General features: G+C 40.0%; 1 protein-coding gene across 9 annotated transcripts in view; it reads left to right on the top strand.

The window, feature by feature from the left end:
* LOC126268177 (uncharacterized) overlaps positions 1–17,062 on the top strand; it is a 59,496-nt gene extending 42,434 nt beyond the window's left edge. For all 9 annotated transcript variants that reach the window (XM_049973780.1, XM_049973775.1, XM_049973774.1 and 6 more), the window contains 2 exons: positions 15,762–15,828; positions 15,915–17,062. In XM_049973780.1, coding sequence (XP_049829737.1) covers positions 15,762–15,828; positions 15,915–16,299 — 452 coding nt within the window. In that variant the 3' untranslated portion in view covers positions 16,300–17,062. The remainder of the gene's footprint in view (positions 1–15,761; positions 15,829–15,914) is intronic.
* The last annotated feature ends 10,884 nt before the right edge of the window (positions 17,063–27,946 follow it).

The following is a 27,946-nucleotide window of genomic DNA, read 5'->3' as shown; positions in this document are numbered from 1 at the left end:
GGCTATAAAAATTTATTGAAGTGGGGACAATCTGTTTACTTATCCTGGAACATTGAATACACTAAAGCAACCATAGACAAAATTGAGCTTCAACCAGTCACAATTTTCCTGAACTGCAGTTAGTGCCATAAGTGCACTTGATGTTGTTGTTGTTGTTGTTGTTGTTGTTGTTGTTGTTGTGGTCTTCAGTCCAGAGACTGATTTGATGCAGCTCTCAATGCTACTCTATCCTGTGCAAGCTTCATCATCTCCCAGTACCTCTTGCAACTTACATCCTTCTGAATATGTTTAGTGTATTCATCTCTTGGTGTCCCTCTACAATTTTTACCCTCCACACTGCCCTCCAATACTAAATTTCTGATCCTTGATGCCTCACAATATGGCCTACCCACTGGTCCCATCTGCCACAAATTTCTCTTCCCTCTAATTCTCTCCAACACCTCCTCATTAGTTATGTGACCTATCCAGCTAAGCTTCAGCATTCTTCTGTAGCACCACATTTAGAAAGCTTCTATTCTCTTCTTGTTTAAACTAATTTAACGTCCATGTTTCACTTCCATACTTGCCTACACTCCATACAAATACTTTCAGAAACGACTTCCTAACACTTAAATCTATACTCGATGTCAACAAATTTCTCTTCTTCAGAAATGCTTTCCTTGCCATTGCCGGTCTACATTTTATATCCTCTCTACTTTGACCATCATCAATTATTTTGCTCCGCAAGTAGCAAAACTCGTTTACTACTTTAAGCACGTCATTTCCTAATATGATTCCCACATCACCACCTGATTTAATTTGACTACATTCCATTATCCTCGTTTTCCTTTTGTTGATGTTCATCTTATATCCTCCTTTCAAGACACTGTCCATTCTGTTCAGCTGCTCTTCCAGGTCCTTTGCTGTCTCTGACATAATTACAATGTCATCGGCGAACCTCAAAGTTTTTATTTCTTCTCCATGGATTTTTAATTCCTACTCCAAATATGTTTGATAAGATTTTAATAACAGTATAGTACCAATGGAATAACAATCATACGTATTTCACTGGTGATGGATCCTGCAGTGCCCACACGTTACACACACATCAGAAGTAAAGAAAATTGAGATTCCAACTGTCTGTCAGTAACAATGACTTATTCCTGTATATTCAATGTCATGTAAGATGATGTCAGATTTTCTATAAATTATCAGGTATGCAGGAATACACAAGTCATCTAGTTTGCTTTGCGCATAACTAGATGATGTATTTACCGTGACATCAAAGTTGCTTAATGTTTGTGCCCCTTTGCACAGCCCAGACAATAAGGAGGGCTGTGATACTATTCATGTGCAGACAAACAGTTCTCTTAAGATTGTATGGCAGAACTAAGATAATACCGAGACTGAAATTTGTTATTATTGTTTCATTGAGTTAAAATGCAGTTGTATTAACACGTCGGGGCAGAATAAACAGACACGCGTACTGATCACACATTGTAAGATGTTCTTTTCATGGAGGACACTGGAAGTGAAAGTTGGGTATCTTCTCTTAGCAGTTCAGCTGATGGGACAAGCCATGCTGCTTCTTCTGAGGGCAGCCAGTTTATGATTTATAAAAGAAACGAACATGTAACATGTGGCTGGTTAGAGTCCTGTCACTGTCACCAAAATGGAGTGAAACAATTAGGTTTTGTTATGATGTGTTCCATTCCACATATGATCTTGTCATTCTGCTGATACGCACGCGCGCGCGTGTGTGTGTGTGTGTGTGTGTGTGTGTGTGTGTGTCAACTTTTACCTTATAAAAGCTTGTGGTCACCTTTTTTGATGCTACTCACTGTGGTGGACCTGCTATGGAGTGTCGCTACACCATGATGATATTTACTTGACACTGGACCTCCTCACATTTCACAGGGGTGGATTGCTGAAAAAGAACTATTCAGGCTACTAAAATGATGTAGTCATTGTTGTGATTACTCTTCTATATTATAAACACAATGTTACTAATGTACAACTTCATTTACAGTTGTGTTCAGATCTCGTAATTTGTATTTCAAAATAGATCACAATATGAGTTCATGTACTGACGTGACATTAAGGAAATAAAATTCTGATATAACCTTCAGTTTTTCTTGTTTTGACATTATTTCCTGCGCTCTTTGCTCTGTGGCTTTTGATTAACTACTGAGCTGTGATGCCAAAGCATAAGGAGCCTTCTGTAGCAGGTGCAAGTGCTCATTCACCATTGCATCTGGTCAATCGTGTGGGCTGATGTCTTGTATACCCAGTTTGCATGTATGGCAAACCAAAGCACACACGTTGGATTTTCCACACTTAATAAGTACCTAATCAACATTTCTGGTTTCCACAAACGTGTTTCTTCGGTCTGAGTGGTTAGACGTGGAAAATGTCGTTTTGCAGAATAGACTTGTTTCACCACACAATTTAATAACATATGGGAGTGACGTGAGTCGACGGTGAGCCTCTAGAAAGATAAGGTACAGCCTCTTCACTCATTTTTCTCAATGATTATGATAACCACTATACACAACACTGCACACAAATCAGCACTATCTTCACAATCACTACTGCACACAGTATTGTTACAAAGCTAAGGTTGACACAGAGAGTAAACATTCCCTGGTGGCCCGAAGAAATGGGCCCCCTTAAAGTGTGTGATTAGGAAGTGCCCATTATTTGGTGGATACTGTGCAGGAGGCGATATGGCACGAGGGGAATAACTGATCTGAGAATGTAGACCCATTCTACATAGAGTATGTGTGATCACGTCACCACCCTCAAAGTTTTGCAAAAGTGGGGGAAACTTCAATAGATAGATTTTTTTATGTTGCTGATATTATAGGATATTATAGAGGCAAACTAGTGGAATAGATAGGTGTACTTTTGTGGAGCCAGTGATGTCCCTCTGTTCCAGTGAAGTAGAGTAGACAAGAAAGTTAAACCTGATGACGAGGTTGCGGGCTTTCAAAACGACTACGCCCCCTCCGACTCAGAGTTGCAATATTAAAGTTTTGGCTGGTTTTGTCGTCTAGGGGCTGGGATACGTAGTTGCTGCATTACAGGCCAAATACTTCTGAGTGTACAGTATACAATAAGAATACACACATGAATTGAATCGTCGAAGGTTTCTATCACTTAGCAATTGCGAATTATGAATGTCACATATAAATTTATAAATGAAAGATTGTAATTAAATAAAATCTGCAGGTACTATCTTAACGACTTTAAATGATGAGTACGATAGAAGAAGTACTTTTGAGAATGCGGTATATTTCTGCAAAACACACATTGCTGTCGATTGTCCAGCAATTAAATAAAATATAAGTTGAATAACGGAAACAGTAGATTCCTACAGCACGTAATTAGTTATGAACAATGACATACCTCTAAACGCACACTATGTCTTCACTGCAGAAGCCACGGAAATTACACAAGAGCACAAGTCAGCACTCTGAAATATTTCTATCCTCTGCGACCACGTGCAAACTGCTCCACTGTCTGTCTTTCCGCCGACTGTGCATACCTCGCATCATACCATCCAGGCACTTCCCGTGTCCTGTGCTGTGCTGTACTGTCCAGAACTGCCCCCGTGTCTCCTCTCCCTAACTTGCTTCCATTCAGTCTCCCCATTCACCATCACTGTGATTGGCTGGAGCACTCGCACTGTGTCTTCAGTCCAACGTATACTCACAAAAATATTTATATCTAAAAACAAAGGTGATGTGACTTACCAAAAAAAAGCGCAGGTCGATAGACACACAAACACAAACATACAAACAAAATTCGAGCTTTCGCAACCGGCAGTTGCTTCGTCAGGAAAGAGGGAAGGAGAGGGAAAGATGAAAGGATGTGGGTTTTAAGGGAGAGGGTAAGGAGTCATTCCAATCCCGGGAGCGGAAAGACTTACCTTAGGGGGGAAAAGGGATAGGTATACACTCGCGCGCGCACCCACACACACACACACACACACACACACACACACACACACACAAGCAGACATTTGTAAAGGCAAAGAGTTTGGGCAGAGATGTCAGTCGAGGCGGAAGTACAGAGGCAAAGAAGTTGTTGAAAGACAGGTGAGGTATGAGCGGCGGCAACTTGAAATTAGCAGAGGTTGAGGCCTGGCGGATATCGAAAGAGAGCATATACTGAAGGGCAAAGTTCCCATCTCCGGAGTTCTGACAGGTTGGTGTTAGTGGGAAGTATCCAGATAACTCGGACGGTGTAACACTGTGCCAAGATGTGCTGGCCGTGCACCAAGGCATGTTTAGACACAGGGTGATCCTCATTACCAACAAACACTGTCTGCCTGTGCCCATTCATGCGAATGGACAGTTTGTTGCTGGTCATTCCAACATAGAAAGCTTCACAGTGTAGGCAGGTCAGTTGGTAAATCACGTGGGTGCTTTCACACGTGGCTCTGCCTTTAATTGTGTACACCTACCGGGTTACAGGACTGGAGTTAGGTGGTGGTGGGAGGGTGCATGGGACAGGTTTTACATGGGGGACGGTTACAAGGGTAGGAGCCAGATGGTAGGGAAGGTGGTTTGGGAATTTCATAGGGATGAACTAAGAGGTTACGAAGGTTAGGTGGACGGCGGAAAGACACTCTTGGTGGAGTGGGGAGGATTTCATGAAGGATGGATCTCATTTCAGGGCAGGAGAGCCACATTCAGAGTCTGATCCAGTCCCGGAAAGTATCCTGTCACAAGTGGGGCACTTTTGTGGTTCTTCTGTGGGAGGTTTTGGGTTTGAGGGGATGAGGAAGTGGCTCTGGTTATTTGCTTCTGTACCAGGTCGGGAGGGTAATTGCGGGATGTGAAAGCGGTTTTCAGGTTGTTGGTGTAATGGTTCAAGGATTCCGGACTGGAGCAGATTCGTTTGCCACGAAGACCTAGGTTGTAGGGAAGGGACGGTTTGATGTGGAATGGGTGGCAGCTGTCATAATGGAGGTGGTACTGTTGCTTGTTGGTGGGTTTGATGTGGACGGACGTGTGAAGCTGGCCATTGGACAGATATTTAAATACATACCAAATACTGGAGTTACATTTAAATAACTTTGAAATTAAATAAATATTTCTATGGCTGGACCATAAACACGCTCTAACATGCATTATTAGATACATAAACAAACATATATCAAAGGAATATAACAAAAGGTAGGCCATAAGCCTAATGTTTCTGTGCTTTCTAAAACACAGTAAATATTTAACCAATTTCTTCATGAATAGTATATATCGAATATAAACAAAGACATAGACGAATAAATATATTTATAAGCATGCTGCTACCGTTTTTTTTTTTTTTTTTTTTTTTTTTTTTTTTTTTTTTTTTGTGTGTGTGTGTGTGTGTGTGTGTGTGTGTGTGTGTGTGTGTGTGTGTAACTGTGAAGTACTTTGAGCTTCAATAACTCGTGTGCTATTCAAGTTACATGCCTGTGATTCATACCAATTTAGGTTTACACTTATAGCTTTCTACAGACACAACAATCGATAAAATCAGATGAAGCATTAATATTTTGGAAATTCTTTGCTGGGTGTTACTTGTATAATTTACAGTCAGATACTAAACTATACACTAATAAAGATATTGAAAATCTGATTATGCCATCAGAATCGTCGTGCAAATAACAGTAATGTACATGTATCTTTTTGAGGTATCATGATTCATCTGGCTACTATTAATTTGTATACGAACTGCGAAATGTCTGCCATTAAGGTTTCACAAAGTCCGCCATCTTTGGCATTCCTGGCACACATCACCACCAAGGAATTCCCAGCCACGTGCTCGATGGACCACGCGGTCTGGCCATTGTGCGGCATCACGCGCTCGCTGCTAACGTGCTGCGCCTTGCCAAGCGGCCCGAGCGGTGGCCGCCAATTCTGAACTTAGAATATTTTCAGGGCACCACGACTCCCTGTTACCTCACACATCCACTTATTAACATTCTGGATTGCCAGAATGTTCAGAAGTAACACCCTTCAGTTCATACCAGGACATATAAAACAAATTTCAAACAACAAATTACATGATTAAACGCCAGGCCAATAGTGTTAACAAGATTTTTGTAGTGGTGTGGGAGCAGCATTAATTTCAAAATAAACTTAAACTAACACAAATTATGAATGAAACATATTAAATAAATGCCTGCAATTTTTTTTACAAGAAGTAAAATTTTTAAATGCACTTTCACTTATGTGCGATTTTGTAAGCACTTCCAGTGTCACTCATTCAGCACTAAGGCGCATTCTCGCATTAGTTTTTTCCGTCACACTACACACACTTACACGGATTTTAGCACGAGGTATTTATCAACTCGCATCAGTCTTTTGGCCAAGTGCCTCACAGAAATCGTGTCTGCTTCTGAATTCAGAGTCCCTCCGTTTATTGTGAGAAATCTGTCTACAACGAAAACCAAAGGTAGAAACCCCTCAACAAATCATTTCTCGAAACCAACCAAGATCCTTGCTAAAGATTCCCTCCAGCGGAAAACGATACTTTAGGAACATAGTCACAAGCAGGGTGTATATGACCCGGGACATCCGGGAGATCTGGGAAAAACCCGGGAATTTTTTCATCTGGGAGAAAACCGGGAAAAACCCAGGAATTGTTTGGAATTCCGTGATTTTTCAGTGTTTTTGGTTTTCAGTAAATTTCTATGTTTTTGACTGGTAAGAACTAATACTCTAACAAAGGATATTACTGTATCCCGCTACTGCAGAATAATACTGCAGCATCAAAACATGAGTGAGAGAGAAAATAAGTAAATAAATAAATAAATAAAACTTAAGTCGCAAAGGAAATCTGCCATATACAGCAACAAAACAGTGCTCATACAAGTGTCAGAGGCTTTAGGAAGACTATGCAATGTTTTATAACAACAAATTGCCTCGATGAGCGTGACGTGACAACTGTTTAAATTAGATTCATTTGAGCAGTTGCTGGTGGGTTCTTGTGCATGTGCAGTTGAGTCACATATGAGTAGTACCTTCTCCCGCTTCTGGGTACAGAAGTGTGGCTGGGCGCCACTACGTAATATTGCTCCGGTTAGGAAATTTTGTAAATCTGGGGCTGATTTACAGAGCAGTCTGAGTTGTTGTGGGGAGGTGGGTCGTCTCCACGTGACCTGTGTTTACGTTCAGTGATTTTGCTGTTTCCTCTTCATTTATTGCTCTCACATTCAATGATAACAAAATGGATTTTTGTGGCCGGGAGTTATCAAATGAATTAAAATACGTTCGCATAATTACGGAAGGCTTAAATATGTTGTTAGTTTCAGATTTTATTTCCTGACAATGAAGCATTAATCCCCTTACAGAACAATGAAGTTATTTTGGCTGGTTTGTTAAAGAGGTTTGGCTTTTATTAATCTTTTCTGCTCAGACAGTTAATTTATATGAAACAAAGAGTTTAATTTCACACTAATGGCTAGTTTAAACTGTTCGCTGCATTTCAAGTGCACGTATGGCATTATGCCATAATAAAGAACCAAACATGAGATAATACAGTACTGGTACTCCAAGAAAATTTACACACGAATGTGCATTTTAAGCCGAATTATGCATTTTAGTATGGTCTTGAAGTATCCTCTGATTTCTTGTTTCTTTTATGACATAATGTAAGATATAATGTTTTATGCGTACGAACATATGGGCTTCCTGCGTCATTGAAGCTGCCCAAGCATGGTGACGCCTGTTATCTGGCGCTTTCTTGCAACTGCTGAAACGAACCTATTTCTAACAGGTCGTGGGAAAATATTGCAGATGGTGGTTTGAAAAGTGATACATTCAAAGCAGATTTCCTTTTACGCAGGATGAACTATGGCCTGGTACAGGGTTATAGATGACATCCTTGTGGTCTGGACTCATGGTGAAGAAACACTCCTTAATTTTCTCCATAACCTCAACTCCTTTTCGAATCTGAATTTCACCTGGTCCTTCTCCAAAACCCAAGCCACCTTCCTGGATGTTGACCTTCATTTTGTTGTCGCTCACATCCACACTGTCCACATCAAACCCACAAACAAACAACAGTACCTCCACTTTGATAGCTGCCATCCATTCCACATCAAACGCTCCCTTCCCTAAAGCCTAGGTATTTGTGGCAAACGTATCTGCTCCAGTGATGAATCCCTTAACAATTACACCAATAACCTGACCAGTGCTTTCCAATACATTCCTCCCCGTGCAACAACAATGTTCCTACCCCCAGACCACACAGAAGCATCCCCCTTGTCACCCAATATTATCCTGGCCTCGAATACATCAACAAATTACTCTGCCAGGGATATGATTTTCTCAAGTCAACCCCTGAAATGAGATCATCCCTTGACAAAATTCTCTCTACACCACCCATAGTTGCCTTTTGTTGCCCCCTCACTTCCGTAACATCCTTGTCAAACCCTACAATATTCCCAGACTACCTTCTCTACCCAGCGGTTCCTACCCCTGTAACCGACCCCGCTGCAAAACCTGCCCCATGCATCCCCCCCCCCCCCCCCCACAACCATCTACTCCAGCCCTGCTACTGGTAAAACATACACAATTCAAGGCAGGGCCACATGTGAAACAACACATGTCATTTATCAGCTGACAAGCCTGCACTGCACAGCCTTTTACATCAGTATAACAACAACTAAATTGGCTGAGCGCATGAACGGACACAGACCAACTGTCGACCTAGGAGATGTCCAATACCCAGTAGCAGAGCACGCCCTCCAGCATAATTCTAGGGACCTAGGAACCTGCTACACCGTGTGTGCCATTTGGCTTCTCCCACCTAACACCAGTCCCTCAGAACTGCGGAGATGGGAACTTGCACTCCAACACATCCTTTCATCCCGTCATCCCCCTGGACTGAACCTACATTAAACAACCTCACTCCCATTTACTCTTCAGCCTTCTTGTCTTTCCCTTTCCTCTTTTTAGCCATTCACGCATCTTTTCATCCTACATAGTTGTGTTTATCTTTATACTATATACCTCTTTACTTCTGTATGCATCCTCTTTTGTTTGAAGCTGGCACAGTACTTACAGTAGAATATCTTTGGCTTCCCTCTGACAACCATTCCTCCATCCTTGCTACCCTCCCTGTTTTCGTTTCCTGTTGCTTCATAACCTGGGTTGTAACTGACTGAATCCTTTTTCCCTTTCTTTCCCCTCTCTCCTCCCTGATGAAGGAACAAAAGTTCTCAAAGCTAGGAACGTAAATTTTCGGTTCTGTTTTGTGTATCTATCAGCTGTACTGAGCTGAGGTAAGTACTGGCCAGCCCCTCTCTCTCTTTTTTAGTATTTGTTTCACATCTTTACATGAGATTTTCCATAAATTATTTAGATATATTGAATTTAATTGATGAAAGAACGAAATATAAAAATGTAGTAAATGATACAGGCAAAAAGGAATACAAACGTCTCAGTAATGAGATCGGCGTGAAGTGCAAAATGGCTAAGCAGGGATGGCTAGATGCAGAGGCAAGTCTCCCTAGGGGTAAGACAGATACTGCCTACAGGAATATTAGAGGGACCTTTGGAGAAAAGAGAACCATTTGTGTGAATACCAAGAGCTCAGATGGACACCCAGTTCTAAGCAAAGAAGAGAAAGCAGAAAGGTGGAAGGAGTATATAGAGCATCTATACAAGGGCGCTGTACTTGAGGACAATATTATGGAAATGGAAGACGATGTAAATGAAGATGAAATGGGAGATACGATACTGCGTGAAGAGTTTGACAGAGCACTGAAAGACCCAAGTCTAAACAAGGCCCTGGGAGTACACAACATTCCATTAGAACTACTGAGAGTCTTGGGAGAGCCAGCCCTGACAAAACTCTCCCATCTGGTGAGCAACATGTATGAGACAGGCGAAATACCCTCAGACTTCAATAAAAATATAATAATTCCAATCCCAAAGAAACAAGGTGTTGACAGATGTGAAAATTACAAAACTATCAGTTTAATAAGCCACAGCTGCAAAATACTAACACGAATTCTTTACAGATGAATGGAAAAACTGGTAGAAGCCAACCTCGGGAAAGATCAATTTGGATTCTGCAGAAATGTTGGAACACGTGAGCCAATGCTGACCCTACGACTTAGCTTAGAAGCTAGATTAAGGAAAGACAAAACCATATTTCTAGCATTTGTAGACTTGGAGAAAGCTTTTGACAATGTTGACTGGAATACTAACCTTCAAATTCTGAAGGTGGCAGGGGTAAAATCCAGGGAGCGAAAGGCTATTTACAATTTGTACCAAAACCAGATGGCAGTTATAAGAATCGAGGGGCATGAAAGGGAAGCAGTGGTTGGGAAGGTAGTAGGGCGGGCAGGGTTGTAGCCTCTCCCCGATGTTATTCAGTTTGTATATTGAGCAAATAGTAAAGAAAACAAAAGAAAAATTTGGAGTAGGAATTAAAATCCACGGAGAAGAAATAAAAACTTTGAGGTTTGCCGATGGCATTGTAATTCTGTCAGAGACAACAAAGGACCTGGCATAGCAGTTGAAAGGAGGATATAAGAGGAAAATCAACAAAAACAAAATGAGGATAATGGAATGTATTCGAATTGAGTCGGGTGATGCTGAGGGAATTAGATTAGGAAATGAGATGCTTAAAGTAGTAGATGAGTTTAGCGATTTGGGCAGCAAAATAACTGATGATGGTCAAATGTAGATTGGCAATGGCAAGGAAAAAGTTTCTGAAGAAGAGAAATTTGTTAACATCGAGTATAGATTTAAGTGTCAGGAAGTCGTTTCTGAAAGTACTTGTATGGAGTGTAGCCATATATGGAAGTGAAACATGGATGATAAATAGTTTGGACAAGAAGAGAATAGAAGCTTTCGAAATGTGGCCCTACAGAAGAATGCTGAAGATTAGATGGGTAGATCACATAGCTAATGAGGAGGTATTGAATAGAATTGGGGAGAGGAGATATTTGCGGCACAACATGACTAGAAGAAGGGATCGGTTGGTAGGACACATTCTGAGGCATCAAGGGATGACAAATTTAGTATTGGAGGGCAGCGTGGAGGGTAAAAATCGCAGGGGTAGACCAAGAGGTGAATACACTAAGCAGATTCGGAAGGATTTAAGTTGCAGTAGGTACTGGGAGATGCAGAAGCTTGCACAGGATAAAACAGCATGGAGAGCTGCATCAAACGAGTCTCTGGACTGAAGACCACAACAACAACAACAACAGGTCTGTAATTTTAGGCATGGTTTGCGTGTATCTAGTATTGCAGATAAAAAATGTGCCCATGGTCACTGATTGATTACAAGGAATATTAAGATCATACCAAGTCGACAGAACATCTTAATATTCTTCTATAAACACCATCATGGCCAGCAGATTTAGTATCTTTTAATTACATGATTAATTTTCTAATCTGCATATACATTATATTTCTTAAACTAATGTCTGTTAATGGTTTATGCATTGTCTTGACAGATACATCTAATGCCCTGCATTTGGTTGTTTATTGTGAGTGCAGTATTTCAATCCACTGTGAATAAGTAATATTGAATTTGGTGGCCATTTCTGCCAGAGCAATATTCTGGGGTTTGTTTCATTTGGGTCACTATGTTTTTTTGTTTTAGTTTTCTAGATTGTTTTTGCTCAGAGTTTCATTTATTTATTTGAGCCTAGGACATGGACTTAAAGAAATTGTAAGGTTTTATGAGACACATGGTACTGGAGTTTGAACTCCTGAGTACAGTTTGTCTGCTGAATTAGATAGATCTCTTTCTTCCTAGCACCACAACCTTTAATCTAAGGATTTATGCATCTCTTATACTTGATTCTGTTTTATTTTAGCCTTGTTTGTTCTTGAAGAAAACAAAGACAAAAAGTTAAATTTTCTGCCTACATTGTTGCTCTATAAATTTCTACATAGTATTCTTTCTGCAAACTCTATCTAAACATGGTATTCATTTCATGTTTATGATTCTGTAATACTATATTCTTCTTTTGTGATCTATACCTAACTGGACAGCATATTTTAGTGTTAACATTTGTCCAGCATGGTCAAATAAGTCATTGATTACTGGTCTGACTGCTACATCTCTACTGGTTGTTGGATCCGAAAACAAATTGTCAGTGACAGTTGTACCATGTCCTTCACGCCTTGTACAGAATTTTACTGTTAAAAATAATCCATAACTGGACATTATTGACTCTACATGCCCCTAATCAGTACTACATGACAGAAAATTAACATTTAGTAAGTTGTTTTTCTTTTTTTTTCTTTCTGTCACTATATTTATTCTACAGTTCTTTGTAAGAAGAATAATTCTGAAAAAATTCTATGTGACACATTCAAAAGCAGTAGGATAAGAGGGACACTGTGTTGGTCACACTGGATGCATTAGGCAGTCAGTCGCGCAAATAGCTTCGTATCAGATGCATTCAGGTGCGCACAATGACTTATACAATGTGATCTAGTGAGGGGTGATGCATCAGTCACACTGATATATGAAGGTCTCTCTCTGCCCTGAGCAATTTTTCAAGCTTTGCATTAGTGCATTCCTCAGATGTTGTCAAACTCTCAAAGACTAACATAATCTTCCCACTAGCATATCATCCTCAGTTGTATAATTAAGGCTACAGTGTAAACTGTTACCTGCACGTCCTACTGTTATTATGTTATCTCTTCTTCCAAGACCCTTCTTCAAAGGTCCTAAACCACAGGTGACATTGCTGGACCCTTCACTTGGCTTAATAATATCAATTACTTAGTAATTACTTCCCAAAATTTTATGTGCCAGTTATGGCACTCCCCTCTCTGTATTACTACCCAGCAATAAGACCTTGGCCATCTTAAACTTTTTCTTCCCTTACTTACCTTGCACTTTATGCCCTGTACTATCACACTGATTCTGAACTTCTTGTAATGAATGAATGCTTTTATCTGTGATCTCCAAAGCCTTGAAGCTGCTGGAGAAAGCTAGACTGAAGCTATCAGACTTACAGATCTTATTAATGATTTGGAAGTCTTATATGTAATTTAGTCTTCCTGTCTAGCTCCAACATCATTACTGCAAACTGCAGCTTGCAAAACTACAAACTCTTCTTATGCTAACAGCCAAATCAGCATTTATCCAGTCTTGCCTGAGCAAGGCCTCTGTAATATGATCGAAAAGTCAGTTTTGTAGTTTTTAATTAAAAGTATTTTGTACAGTGATGCAGTACAGCACCCAGAAGAATTTTGACTGTCATGATACTGGCGACAAATACCCTAAGTACAAATGCTAGTTACTGGTGGAAGTAATATCTTTTACACAAGGAGGAGACAAGTTACCTCAAAATCTTGACTTGACAGTAAGTCTGTAATATGGAGTGTAAATCCAAGCTGCCATCTGTGAATTTAACTTTTCACTATTCAACTGGAAACCTTTTAGATATTTTACATACTTTTAGATCTTCTTAATTATCATGCATATACAGAACATAGGATTCATTCAGCTTGCTACATCATGCTGTTTTCATACACTATTTATTTCTTTATGAACTACATTTCATCTTAATGTTCAGTGGAATGTAAAATAGTGTTCAATATTAATTTCTATATTCCAGTCATAATAGCTTTGCTACACTATGTGATCAAAAGTACCATATCCAGATACCTGGCTGAAAATGACTTAAAAGTTTGTGGAGCCCTCCATCAGTAACGCTGGAATTCAATATGATGCTGGCCCACACATAACCTTGATGCCAGCTTCCACTCTTGCAGGCATACATTCAATCAGGTGCTGGAAGGTTTCTTGGGGAATGGCAGCCCCTGGAGTGCTGCACTGAGGAGAGGTATCAATGTCAGTCAGTGAGGCCTGGCATGAAGTCAGCATTCCAAAACATCCCAGTGGTGTTATATATGATTCAGGTCAGAACTCTGTGCATGCCATTTCATTACAGGGATTTGTCATGTAACCATTCTGCCACAGGCTGTACATTATGAACAGGTTGAAAGATGCAATCGCCATCTCCAAATTGCTCTTTAACAGTGGGAGGCAAGAAAGTGCTTAAGACGTCAGTGTAAGCCTGTGCTGTGATAGTGCCACACAAAACAACAAGGGATGCAAGCCCCCTCCACAAAAAACACGATCACACCATAACACCACCACCTCCGAATTGTACTGTTGGCATTACACACGCTGGCAGATGATGTTCACTGAGCATTCACCATACCCACACCCTGCCATTGGATTGCCACATTGTGTACCGTGATTCGTCACTCCACACAACATTTTTCCACTGTTCAGTCATCCAATGTTTATGCTCCTTACACCAAGTAAGGCATCATTTGGCATTTACCAGCGTGATGTGTGGCTTATGAGCAGCTGGTCGACCATGAAAGCCAAGGTTTTCACCACTCGCCTACTTGCAGTGGATCCTGATGCAGTTTGGAATTCCTGTGTGATAATCTGGATAGATGTGTGCCCGTTACACATTATGACCATCTTCAACTGTTGGCGGTCTCTGTCAGTCAACAGACAAGGTCGGCCTGGACACTTCTGTGGTGTGTGTATCCCTTCCCATTTCCCCTACACTATCACATCAGAAACAGTGGACCTAGGGATGTTTAGAAGGGTGGAAATCTCGCACACAGACATATGATACAAGTGACACCCAATCAGCTGACCACGTTCAAAATCCGTGAGTTCTGCGGAGGTGTCCCATTCTGCTCTCTCACAATGTCTAATGACTACTGAGGTCACTGATATGGAGTACCTGGCAGTACGTGGCAGCCAGTAGTTACACATTAAACACAGACATGTGCAGGAATGCCAACAGCATTTCACTCCAACACACCATTGGCTCGAAATTATGAATGTTCCAGAATTTTTTGAATAGACCTTTCACTTTAAAATTTGACATAATCAGTGACAGCATTGCAGTACTATTTTTTTGTACCCTTCTGTAAACTAATGGTACAAAGCCTGTTGAAGAAAAAGCAGTCAACAGTTGTTCCAGAATAAAAGTTACCTGAAGAGAAGTCATCATCTTTGGTTGTTTCTTGGGAATCCACCACTGGTCACCATTAAATCAAAGCGAGAGAAGCAAGAGTCTCGAATTACAAGTGTGATGCAGCACTTTACAGAAATTTAATTCAGGTTTTAGCTACGAGCTACAGCAATGCTCGGCAGCACAGTCATTGCCCATGTCACACACATACGGAAGGTCCCATATTTGTCTCCCTGCAGGGGACATTACGGGTACTATTTTCATCCAGTTCTGCGAGCTGCTCTGCACAATCATCATTTCTTCTTCTGTGTCTTAATGAATTTGGATGCCAGTTGTGTCTCGCATCATTAACTCCTACAACCAAATGAAGAGAAGATGTCAAACAGTTCTCAGACAGTTGAAATGGAGTGCCAGGGCTGTGTGTGTGTGTGTGTGTGTGTGTGTGTGTGTGTGTGTGTGTGTGTGCACGCGCGCATATGCATACGGAGGAGAGAGAGAGAGAGAGAGAGATCTGAAAGATCATAAAAAGATCAGGAAGTTATACTATGAGAGATCTGAAAGATCATAAAAAGATCAGGAAGTTATACTATGCCTCCCATTATACATCTGCAGGTGAAGGAGTTGCTTGTAAACATTTTATTAAGTTGTTTGTTGTTTTAATCATTGAGTTTCCATTATCAGAATATATATGATAGGTTGACTCATCTAACAAGGTTTCCTTCATGTGGGAATCTACAGTATGAAACACATTTGGAATTAAATTTTATTTATTTATTTATTTATTTTTTTTTTTTTTGTATGATTACAGATAAGTTAAATCAGCCATCACTGCAGGCTAAAATATTGCGCAAAATACTTCCGAAACCAGTCTCCCTGTAAGTAATGTTGATTCTGATAAATTGTTGAACTTATATATTGTAGTAAGAAAGAAACCACTATTGACAGATACCTTTTTTTGTAGGGGTTCTGGAGAAGTATCTGTCAGGGAGACCTTCAGTGGGTCAGCCACTTCTACTGACGAAGAAATGGCGGCAGTCTGTGCCGTCACTGCAGTACCAGAGAATGCCAACAGCCAACTGCCGATTGAAACAACCAATAATATCTCACTTGTGGAATCAGCTGAAACAAATGAAATAGATAGTTTTGCATCCCATTTGTCTGATGTTAAAGATTTTAGTTTGGAACCATGTGGTTTTCATTTTGATTTTAACTGTGAAGAATCGGATGAAAAAGCCTTTCCATGTTCATCATGTGGAGAAATGTTTCTTTTTAAGAACAGTCTAATTGCTCATGAGGCAAAATATCATCCAGAATGTTACTCTGTTACGGAAAATGTGTCCAAGTAGTTAAGCGGAGAGAAAGAGTTCATTGAAGATGAATATGATTGTAAATTTAAGCCAAAATCCGAGACCTCCTGTTGAAAACTTTGTTGGAACATTTCTTATTCTTATTCAAATGTTTCCCTAAGTCAGTATATTGCCTAGATGTCAGACTGAAGTACGCTTTGATATATTAGGTGTGCTTCAACCATTTGTTAAATTTTTTCACCATGGGATTGTGTTTCAAAAGAGATGGGATATCAACTGGTAGTTTCCTTATTTCATTAGGGCAATTTTCATACAAAATGTGGCATGGATTTTTTAAAATTATTGTTAGAAATGGCTTATTATTTTATTAGAAAAGCCAGATAACTAATCACATCATAAAAAATTTCATCCAGTCATATCCTGTTCATCCAGCATTGATGAAATTTCAATTCTTTGGATTTGGCAGCATTTAATCAAGAATTTGTCATAAAAAGTGACTTGTAATACTGATAATACTCAATGTGTTACATATAAATCCATTTTGTTGTTCATGTTAATTTTTTCCTTGCTTCTCCTTCTGTAATGTCTTTACATGTTATTAATGTGATAAGCTGTTCAAGTAAAATAAAATAAATTGTGTATAAGCTGGTATTGTCAAAAACCTTTTGTTACAGTGGGTGTATGAACTTAAAATAACGCCTGCTGATGAACACATTCACATTTTCATGTTATAATTTATGAAAATAGTTTTAAGTCCTTTGCAAATATTTTTATTAAAAGAAAAACCAATGATAAAAACTTATTTCACAGCTGTATGTAACTTACCAACTTAAAACTGTACACTGGAATGACACCCAGACCTAGATCCCTGCATTTCCTGAACAGTGCATCACCAACTACACAATCTGAGCACAAATCGTGGACTTAAAGGAAGTTATATTCCTGCTCAGGCTGTTCTTTTATTTTGAAATAAGTACTTTATTTCATTATTTAGCAATGAGCGCACGCACGCACACACACGCGCACACACACACACACACACACACACACACAAGCAGACATTTTATCCATTTTATGGAATTGTGGTAGATTCAGTGAAGGGGTTGGCCAGAAGCAATACATTCTTTATGTATATTGCGTCAGCCCTAAGATGATAGAACTAAACGACCTTTTTTCGGGTATATAGTGTCTGCCAATTCCAGGCCACAAATGTCGGCAACTACCATTGAACACATCCTTCTAGGACCCTCACTATGAACTGAATCACTTATTACTAAAATATGATAACTCCTCAAAAACTGAAATGCATATTTTGTTAGTTTTTGTTTATTTGAGCCATACATTGCATACAGTGGAATGATACAAAGGCTTTTACTGAGAGGTATTACAAATAATGTTTATCCTTGAAAGATGGGTTTGTAAGTTTAACATTCCAATGAAAAAAGAAGCCTAAATTTGCAAAGACAATGATGATTGTTTGGCTATGTCTATTGATTAGATACAGAACCTCCCACTTCCAGACTTCCTAGTGAAGACTTTTTTGTCTTTTTTTTTCTTCCCCTCTCCCTCCTTTGGGCCATTGTGGGTTTTTAATTTTGAGATACACCACATAATGAAGATGTGTGTTGTTGTTGTTGTTGTTGTTGTTGTTGTTGTTGTCGTCGTCGTCGTCATGAATGTCAAGGTAAGAAAGATCGTAATAAAGTATGTGCCTTTCTATACTATAACACTGAGAACATGGTCTCCAAAAACATAAGGGAACTCTGCTTCTTTGGCAACATACCCCAAAGCAAAAGTTGCATTCACAGTGTTCCTGGTTATAAGAACATTATTGATCTTAACAGACAGTACCAGATCTGATAAAATCTGCCACTAATTCCGTATTATGAGGCAATCTTATCTACCATCTGCTGGTGTCCTTGGTGTTGCAAAAAGAAAGTTGCAGATGTGCTACTGAGTGGTCATTGCAGATCAGTATATGACACTTATTATCGAATCCAGCTGCCTTGGTCGCTTTAAAGTTTATGCAGCAAAATGAAGTGATGGATCCCTTTATGCAAAAAAGGTCACTCCATCAGATGAAACAATGAGCAAAGGCAGCAAAAAAAGGACAAAGAAGTATTTACTCCCCACCAGTTACTGTACTAAGAGTACAGTTCAGGAAAACTGAAAGGACACAAGTAGTTGCTGAGCTCTATATTGGAGGACTCGAAGTCCATACCTGCTCTGACCAGCATGGTGCTAGGGGTCATCTGTATCAGGTCTCTCTCTCTCTCTCTCTCTCTCTCTCTCTCTCTCTCTCTCTCCTTCTCTCTTTCTCTCTTTCGAACGGTGCACAGAGAAGCTAGAACTTAAATTTGTCTGTACGCACCCTGATTTCTCCTATTTATCGTGATGATTATTTCTCCCTATGTAAATGGGTGCCAACAGAAAGTTTTTGCAATTGGAGGAAAAAACTGGGGATTGATATTTCATGAGAAGATCCTGTTGGTGACATTCGGGTAAGGGGTGAGAAAGAAGAGGAAGTGGGAGAATACAAGGTCTACCTGTCAGGAGTCAAAGCAGGAATAGCACAATGGGGTGTAGGGATTTACATCAGGAAAGAAATGGAACCCAGCGTAGTTGCAGTAAGGTATGTAAACGAACTACTGATGTGGACAGATTTGACAGTGTCTAGCAAGAAAATTAGGATTGCGTCAGTATATTCGCATTGTGAAGGGGCAGATCAAGATAAGATGGATAGTTTTTATGAGGCACTCACTGATGTAGTTGTTAGAGTAAAGGACAAGGACAGTGTTCTGCTCATGGGTGATTTTAATGCCATGATTGGAAATCGAACAGAAGGGTATCAAAAGGTTATAGGTGAATTTGGAGAGGATATGGAGGTCAACAGGAATGGGAAACAACTCTTGGATTACTGTGCCAGTATGGGCTTAGTAATCACAAATTACTTTTTATAAACATAAGAACATTCACCGGTATACTTGGGAAGGCAGGGGAACCAGATCTGTCATTGACTATATAATAACAGATCAGAAATTCAGGAAGGCTGTGAGGGACACACGTGTATTCAGGGGATTCTTTGATGACACTGATCATTATTTAATCTGCAGTGAAATTGGGATTGTGAGGCCGAAAGTGCAGGTGGTCAGGTCCATATGTAGGAGGATAAGAGTGGAGAAACTTCAGGATAAGGAAATCAGGCTCAAGTACATAACAGCAATCTCAGAAAGGTACAGAATGTAGTCAATTACAGTCATTGGAAAAGGAATGGACAAGGTACAGGGACACAGTACTAGAAGTGGCTAAAGAATGTCTTGGAACAGTAGTGTGTGAAGGTAGGATGAAGCAAACAGCTTGGTGGAATGACACAGTCAAGGCAGCAGCCTGTAAAAGGAAAAGAAAGGCGTATCAAAAATGGCTACATACTAGAACTCAGGTAGACAGAGAAAGTTACGTTGAAGAAAGAAACAAAGCCAAACAGATAAATGCAGCATCCAAGAAGAAATCTTGGGAACACTTTGGAAACAGGCTGGAGACTATGGGTCAAGCTGCTGGAAAACTATTCTGGAGTGTAATTAGCAGTCTTCGAAAGGGAGGTAAGAAGGAAATGACAAGTATTTTGGACAGGTCAGGAAAACTGCTGGTGAATCCTGTGGATGCCTTGGGCAGATGGAAGGAATATTTTGAAGAGTTGCTCAATGTAGGTGAAAATACGATCAGCAATGTTTCAGATTTCGAGGTAGAATGGGATAGGAATGAGGATGGAAATAAAATCACATTTGAGGAAGTGGAGAAAATGGTCAATAGATTGCAGTGCAATAAAGCACCTGGGGTGGATGAAATTAAGTCGGAAGTCATCAAATACAGTGGAACATCGGGTCTTAAATGGCTACACAGGAAAAACTCATCCAAGGAATATAGTGGATGTTGTTTCAAGTCCTGAGCAGTTTTTCTCTGAAATAATTCAGGTGGCAGGGATTTCACTTCTGGAGGCAGTTGATTGTACATTTTTAGGGCGACTGTTGGAAAGCTGTCTTGTGTGCTTGATAGGCTACGCCTTGGCACTTCAATGTTCCTCTTACAGAGCGTGTCTTGATTATGTATTTCTTGTCTTATGTTAAAATTCCTTTGATTTTATTTTATATAAATGAGGCAGAATAACACGTATTGGCTAAAAACAGTCATTATGCCTAGCCTGGTGAAAATAGACTTACAGTGGTCCATTCTTTTGCTAGAGGATATGATCCTGATGGCTTTTTTTTTTTTGCGATAGCAACACATCTTTGCAGCCTGCGGAGTGTCCCCACAACAACTGTCCCGTTTTCTTTACGAAACTAATTCCAGCCGGCAGGTGGGCTTCTACTGTTCACTGACAACAGAGAAACAGGTGACAATGAAATTAAATTATTCTGCATTGACGTTCTTTCGTAGCACAGTTATGTCAAGTAATCCGAGTTGGTCCGTTCATCGCTCCGTCTTTAAAGGAAAAATCTTTGTGCTCGTGTGCCGTGTTTAAAGTAAAAAGCTTTGTGCTCATGTGCGGTGTAGTATGATTGGAACTGGATACAGTCTTTCTTTCTTTCCTTTTACATTTTTTTCTTTTGTTTTCACTGTTGGTTGGCAATTTTGTAAGTGCCTTAACATGAATAACAGTGAAAAAAGCAAATGTGCAAAATCATCAAAGGAAAGGCGAGAACGAGAAGCCAGTGTTCTAAAAACACTTAGCAGAGCAGATTAATTTTTTGCAAAAAATGTTGCTGGTTCGAGTTGGAAAGCCTGAGGAGTGTCCCCACAACAACAGTCTATAGGTAATGTGGCTGTGGAAGAGTACATGGTAGACTATTGTGAGAAACTGGTCAGTTATTACCCTCTTCAGCTTCCTCAGGAGATATATCACACGAGGTTTGGGTGCATACATATGCAGTGTGATCATTCATGGAGAATTTGCTGTCAATCTTGAAGCCCAGTAGTCTGACAGTCTCTATGTTTTCTTGCTCTTCAATGTTGGTTAGAATGCATATGAAATGTTGGGTTTTTTCTTCATTGATCTTCATTTTATTTATGATGAACCATTCTTTTATTTCTTCAAACATCAAATTTGATGAACCAAGAGCTTCTGCAGCTGTATGTCCTTTGGCAATAAGGGTAGTGTCATCTGGAAACTGCAACATTGGACTATTACAGCTTGTATCATTGACATATATGAGAAATAGGAGAGGTCCTAAGACTGATCCTTGGGGAACTCCATGTTCCAATTTTTGTTCAAGAGACGTTTCTCTGTGCACTGATACTACCTGCTTTCGGTTTTCCAAATAAGATTGGAGTGTTGATAGAACAACACCTCCAACACCATAGTATCTTAACTTGGCTATTAGTGTTGTGTGTGAGATGCAGTCAAAGGCTTTGCTGAGGTCTCAGAGTGTCAGTGCCACACTCTCTCTTCAAAACTCTCATTTTTAATAAGTCCAGTGTGGCTATCACTGTTGATCTCCCTTTGTGGAATCTGTGCTGCGTGTTTTGGAATAAGTTATTTTCCTCAGAGTTATTCAATATCTGGCAGTGCATCACAGACTCAGTAACTTTGGCTAGTACTGGTACCACTGAGATTGGTCTGAAGCTGGACGCCTCGCATGGATCCCCCTTCTTATATATTGGTACCCTGTGCTCCAGTCTAAGGAAGTCTGGGAAGACACCAGAAGATAGACATTAAACATGTGTCACTAAACCAAAGCTCAGATATTGACGACCACAGAGCTTTCACATTAATTACAATAATGAGAGGGTTGACTTGATACTTCCTCGTAATTTCTGCAAGAAATTTAAGTAGAGTCGGGTTTTACATACTAAGGCCCACACGTTACAGTATTTAAGGAACTGCTGATTAGTTTATCACAGCTTTTCTGGGATCCCAGTATTTTCACGGGGAAAATATGGTAGGGTTAAGTAGGAACCGACAACATTCTCGAAATAATAACGTTTCAAACATTATATTGTGGATTGCCAGCCTGACAGCTTACTGCAAAATATTTTGAACAATCATGAAGAGGATATCAGACAAATCCAGCGCTAAATTTCTATTCAGTCACCAAGTAAACTATGTATTTTTTCCAAGCTTGTATTGTCGAATTTCTTTCTTAAGGCTTATTTAAACAGGCAAGTTGTTCAACAATATTTTTAAAAAAATTGTGGTTTTTAAGCAAAGTTATTTTAAAATGTAAAAGGTTAAAATGAGTAGAGTGAAAAAATGCCCCCCCCCCCCCTTGAGATGCCGCCCCTAGGCCCATGCCTTGTGGGCCTGTATGTGATCCTCCACTGTTTGTACAGCTGCTTCTCTTTTCTCCAGAGCCCTCTTTACTTCCCATGCAGATGGTATCTATGTTTCACCTGGTGAACTATGCTTTTAAATCCTTACACGTGTTCTAGTCATTCCTGCTTAGCCATTTTGAACTAACTGTCAGTCTCATGTATGAGACAATTGTATTCCCTTTTGTATGCTTCATTTTCATGTTTTCTCCTTTTGATTGTCTGATCTATACTGGAGCATTGATGTGCGGTGTGGAATCCGCATCAGTGGGGCTAACGGATAACAGAAAATGTTCAAAGAAGGGAGGCTCAGGATCATGAAATAGGGGAGATAGTGCCAGAGACATGATACAGGGATTGGAGGGGCAATCATTAAAACAATGGTGTTTTTGTTGCAACAGGATCATCATCATCATCATCGTCATCATTTAAGACTGATTATGCCTTTCAGCGTTCAGTCTGGAGCATAGCCCCCTTATAAAATTCCTCCATGATCCCCTATTCAGTGCTAACATTGGTGCTTCTTCCGATGTTAAACCTGTTACTTCAAAGTCATTCTTAACCGAATCCAGGTACCTTCTCCTTGGTCTGCCCCGACTCCTCCTAACCTCTACTGCTGAACCTATGAGTCTCTTGGGTAACCTTGCTCCTCCCATGCGTGTAACATGACCCCACCATCTAAGCCTTTTCGCCCTGACTGCTACATCTATAGAGTTCATTCCCAGGTTTTCTTTGATTTCCTCGTCGTGGACACCCTCCTGCCATTGTTCCCATATACTAGTACCTGCAATCATCCTAGCTACTTTCATATCCTTAACCTCAACCTTGTTGATAAGGTAACCTGAATCCACCTAGCTTTCGCCCCCATACAACAAAGTTGGTCGAAAGATTGAACGGTGCACGGATAACTTAGTCTTGGTACTGACTTCCTTCTTGCAGAAGAGAGTAGATCGTAGCTGAGAGCTCACTCCATTAGCTTTGCTACACCTCGCTTCCAGTTCTTTCACTATGTTGCCATCCTGTGAGAATATGCATCCAAGTACTTGAAACTGTCCACCTGTTCTAACTTTGTTCCTCCTATTTGGCACTCAATCCGTTTATATTTCTTTCCCACTGACATTACTTTCGTTTTGGAGATGCTAATCTTCATACCATAGTCCTTACATTTCTGATCTAGCTCTGAAATATTACTTTGCAAACTTTCAATCGAATCTGCCATCACAACTAAGTCATCCGCATATGCAAGACTGCTTATTTTGTGTTCACATATCATGATCTCACCCAGCCAGTCTATTGTTTTCAACATATGATCCATAAATAATATGAACAACAGTGGAGACAGGTTGCAGCCTTGTCTTACCCCTGAAACTACTCTGAACCATGAACTCAATTTACCGTCAATTCTAACTGCTGCCTGACTATCCATGTAAAGACCTTTAATTGCTTGCAAAAGTTTGTCTCCTATTCCATAATCTCGTGGAACAGACAATAACATTCTCCTAGGAACCCAGTCATATGCCTTTTCTAGATCTATAAACGTCCTGACAACCTCTAAGACGCCTAAACCCACACTGATTTTCATCCAGTTGGTCCTCAACTAATACTCGCACTTTCCTTTCAACAATACCTGATAAGATTTTACCCACAACGCTGATTAAAGAGATACCTCTGTAGTTGTTACAATCTTTTCTGTTTCCATGTTTAAAGATTGGTGTGATTACTGCTTTTGTCCAGTCTGATGGAACCTGTCTTGACTTCCAGGCCATTTCAATTATCCTGTGTATCCTAGATTAATTATTTGCAAAAAATGTTGCTGTTTCGATTGCAAGTAGTACTGGTGATATTTCTGGTACTAAAACTATTGTAAAAGAAGTTAATACAGACGAAACTAGTTAAAAATGAAGTAAAGCAAATTGTTCCTGATATCGAGTTTCACGAAAAACTAAATGTCGAGTCAGACATTACAGAAAGAAGTAACATCATTAGTGATGATACTGCATAATGATGTGTCAATGAATCAACAATCGACATTATCTTACAACGTTGCATTAATCAAAATTGTAACGGTGATTTTTCTAATTCAAGAAGATCAATAGGCGATAAAGCCAGAAATTTAAACAAAAATGTATTCACCCGTAAACATTTAAATGGTGAATCAACTTTGCGTGGTTTTCTAACATACTCCTGTAGGATCAGTGCTGCTATCTCTTGGTATTGTAGATTGGAAAAATATTTCCATTATTTTATCTCATCATGAGAATTCATTTGAACACAAAAATTCTGAGTTATCACTCTTAACACGAAACAAGTCACTTGGAACAATAGATAACCATTTCAAGTTATATGTTGAGACACAAAAAATTACTGGCGCAGTGTGTTGAAAAGGGTGTTTGCAGTAGTGAAGCAGCTAACAAGTCATGGATTTCCCATACGTAGACACATTGAAAGATTCCATTTATTACATAATGGTCAATATATGATGTCTTTTGAACTTTTAGCCGAGTTTGATCCTTTTCTCGCAGAGCACACTGAACGGTATGGATATCCTGGGCAGGGACATACAAGTTATCTTTCTTCAACAATCTGTGATGAAATAATCCTGTGAGGAGAGCTTCTGTAAAGTTTGGAAGGTAGGAGATGAGATACTGGCAGAAGTAAAGCTGTGAGGACCGGGCCTGAGTCGCGCTTCGTTAGCTCAGATGGTAGAGCACTTGCCCGTGAAAGGCAAAGCTCCCGAGTTCTAGTCTCGGTCGGTGCACACAGTTTTAATCAGCCAGGAAGTTTCATATCAGCGCACACTCGACTGCAGAGTGAAAATCTCATTCTGGAAATATTTATAGTATAGTATAGTATAGTATCATATGGTTCACAGATTAGGCATTTATGTACAATGAAGTACTGGAAAGTATTCATTATGACAGTTTGGAAAGGCATACTCCAGAGATGTAATAGAGTAAATCTGAAACTACAAATTGTAAATATTCACACTAAAATAGTGCATGAATTATATGAATCATCTGTAGGATTTATTGCCTGTATTCGTGGCATGTTCTACTATTACAAAAATAAATTGTAATATTGGTAATTTTCGCCTCACAAACATTAGTGTACACTCAATAGTAAACGCCTGATGGCCTGAAGTTATCAAACAATTGTAATGTCAAAGAAATGAACCGTCACGTAGCAGTGACAGAATCTATTATCCTTTAACTTTGCCGCTCCTGTGCGGCGGCTGTAAATCTCTATGTACACTTATCGATTAATGATATTAAAATAATTCTGTTGTTTCAAGACAAATGAGGCTTTGTGCACTTCACCTTTTACTGTTTCTATTCCATGAAAGTCGGACACAGATTTGCTGCATTCCACAATCTATGTTTTACAATCTGTGAAAATATTCTGTAAATGTGCTAATACTCTTCTCAATCAGACAACATATATGTTTATGTAATTAATTGTGAGCAGGCACCATCAAGAGGATATTAATCCCAAGTATTGCCTGTTATGTGCAAAGCTTTTGTTAATATGCACCAGCAATTGCGCTTATTATAAAAAATACGTAGCATTAAAAAACGTGTTATATATGAAATGTGCTTATTTAGACAAATTATCCTTAAGTATCTCCATCTCCACATTACTTGAATGGTAATCATTTTGTATCAATTTATCTCCAGAACTTCGAGCACACTGATGGACCAAAAGGCAGCATTGAGCCAGGAGGAACGTTATCTTTTTCCTATCATTTCTGAATGATTTTTTTTTAATTGTGTAGTGTTGTTTTTCTTTTAAAGTCAGTAAATCGTTTGATCCCTTAGTGTTGATCTGGGTATGACTGCATTGCGGTCATGAATACACGTGGAAATGATAATGTTGCTTCCTACCAATCTCAAATAAATTAATCTGCTGCTCTATGTCCAAAGAATGTCAGGTATTTAAAAAATATTTATCAAGTGAAATAATCGTTACAGTGACTTGTTACAATAAGACAAAACAATCAATCTATGATTCTGTTGCCAGGTTACACACAACATTTCATCATATCTTCAACACTTGTTTTTCATAGCACTACACTTGGTGCCCGAACAAGGACTGATCAAAAATCATTTCATGAAAGTGTTTAAAAAATTTCAATGTTTGTTCTAATAACTGTTTCATTTTTTCATGTGCATACAGTTCATCCAAAGAAGAGAAGTGGGAAAAACCATTTAATCGATCCGGAAGAAAGTACATAGGAAATACCAAAAATTGCCAGTATCCAGGCGTACAACTATCAAGACAGCAAAAAGTAAGTGACATTTTTATACGCAGTAGCCAAGCTTTTGTAGTGATGTAGCATCTTTTGAGTTGATCAAAACTTAACCCTGTCTTTTCCCGCCTTGAAACTGCTTTATTACATCTTTTCCATAGTCAAGTCTTTGGTAGTTAAATTCAGTGAAAGTGTACTATTGTTGTCACTGCAGTGCAAAAAAATTTATAACATAGTGGATAGTTATGCTCAAAAGTGGTAAAACGTGTGTCATTTAATTTGTCTGTAATAAATAGGAACCATCTTGTCTTCTTGACGTGCGTGAACATCAGTTGTTACCCACACTTAAAATTTCATCTCATATCCCAGCAAGTCATAGCACTACATGACAGGCAAACGACTAACGGCAGTGACAAATAATATCTGTGGCATCTTGACGTCTGGCAAATAATTCGCGAACTTGGCTGACAGTAAACAGCAGACACAGACAAAAGCAGATGACGGCGGCGATTCGAATTGGAGCTGTCACGGCCAAATGTAGGTGTTGGCATGCGGTGGAGGAATGTTGAACATGGATGGAAACTGTCAGGATGCGCCGTATTAAAACTCGGCCACGATCTTCAAGTGTTTTATCATTCCCAGGTGCTGCATTCCCTCCTGTCTGCATCACAGGGTCCTGCAATGTCGAGAGGACACCACTTCGCTGTCAGCAAAACAGCTTGGCGTGGAATGGCTACCTCAGCGACCCGTGCAACGTTCTGCACCGTGCCAGCCGTGTACAGCCGCGGTGTTTCGACGACATCAGGATGCGCCAGCAGCCGACTCAGCACCCTCCGTCCCTTTGCCTCAGCGCCACTCGCCGGGAGCCGCCGTGTGCTTCTTCACTGTCCTGGTTAAGGTCGCAGGCGACGTCAAGCGCCGGCGATCCGACTGCCAAATCTGCGGCCCTCACCTCGGTATGCCTCTGGCTTGTGTTGGGAGGCAACAAGGCTGCCTGCAGTAGCGAGCCGTCGAGTGGCCCGCCACAGACTGGCTACAGACCCTGTGTTGGCCTCAGAGTGTCGAACCAGCATACCGCCGTAGACTGGAACACTGATGCCCCATCTGCTGCTACGTGTAGCTGGTGGAGCTGTT

Source organism: Schistocerca gregaria, chromosome 4 (assembly GCF_023897955.1).
Source record: "Schistocerca gregaria isolate iqSchGreg1 chromosome 4, iqSchGreg1.2, whole genome shotgun sequence".
In the NCBI taxonomy this organism is placed as follows: Eukaryota; Metazoa; Arthropoda; class Insecta; order Orthoptera; family Acrididae; genus Schistocerca; species Schistocerca gregaria.
This window is presented reverse-complemented; position numbering and strand designations above follow the sequence as displayed.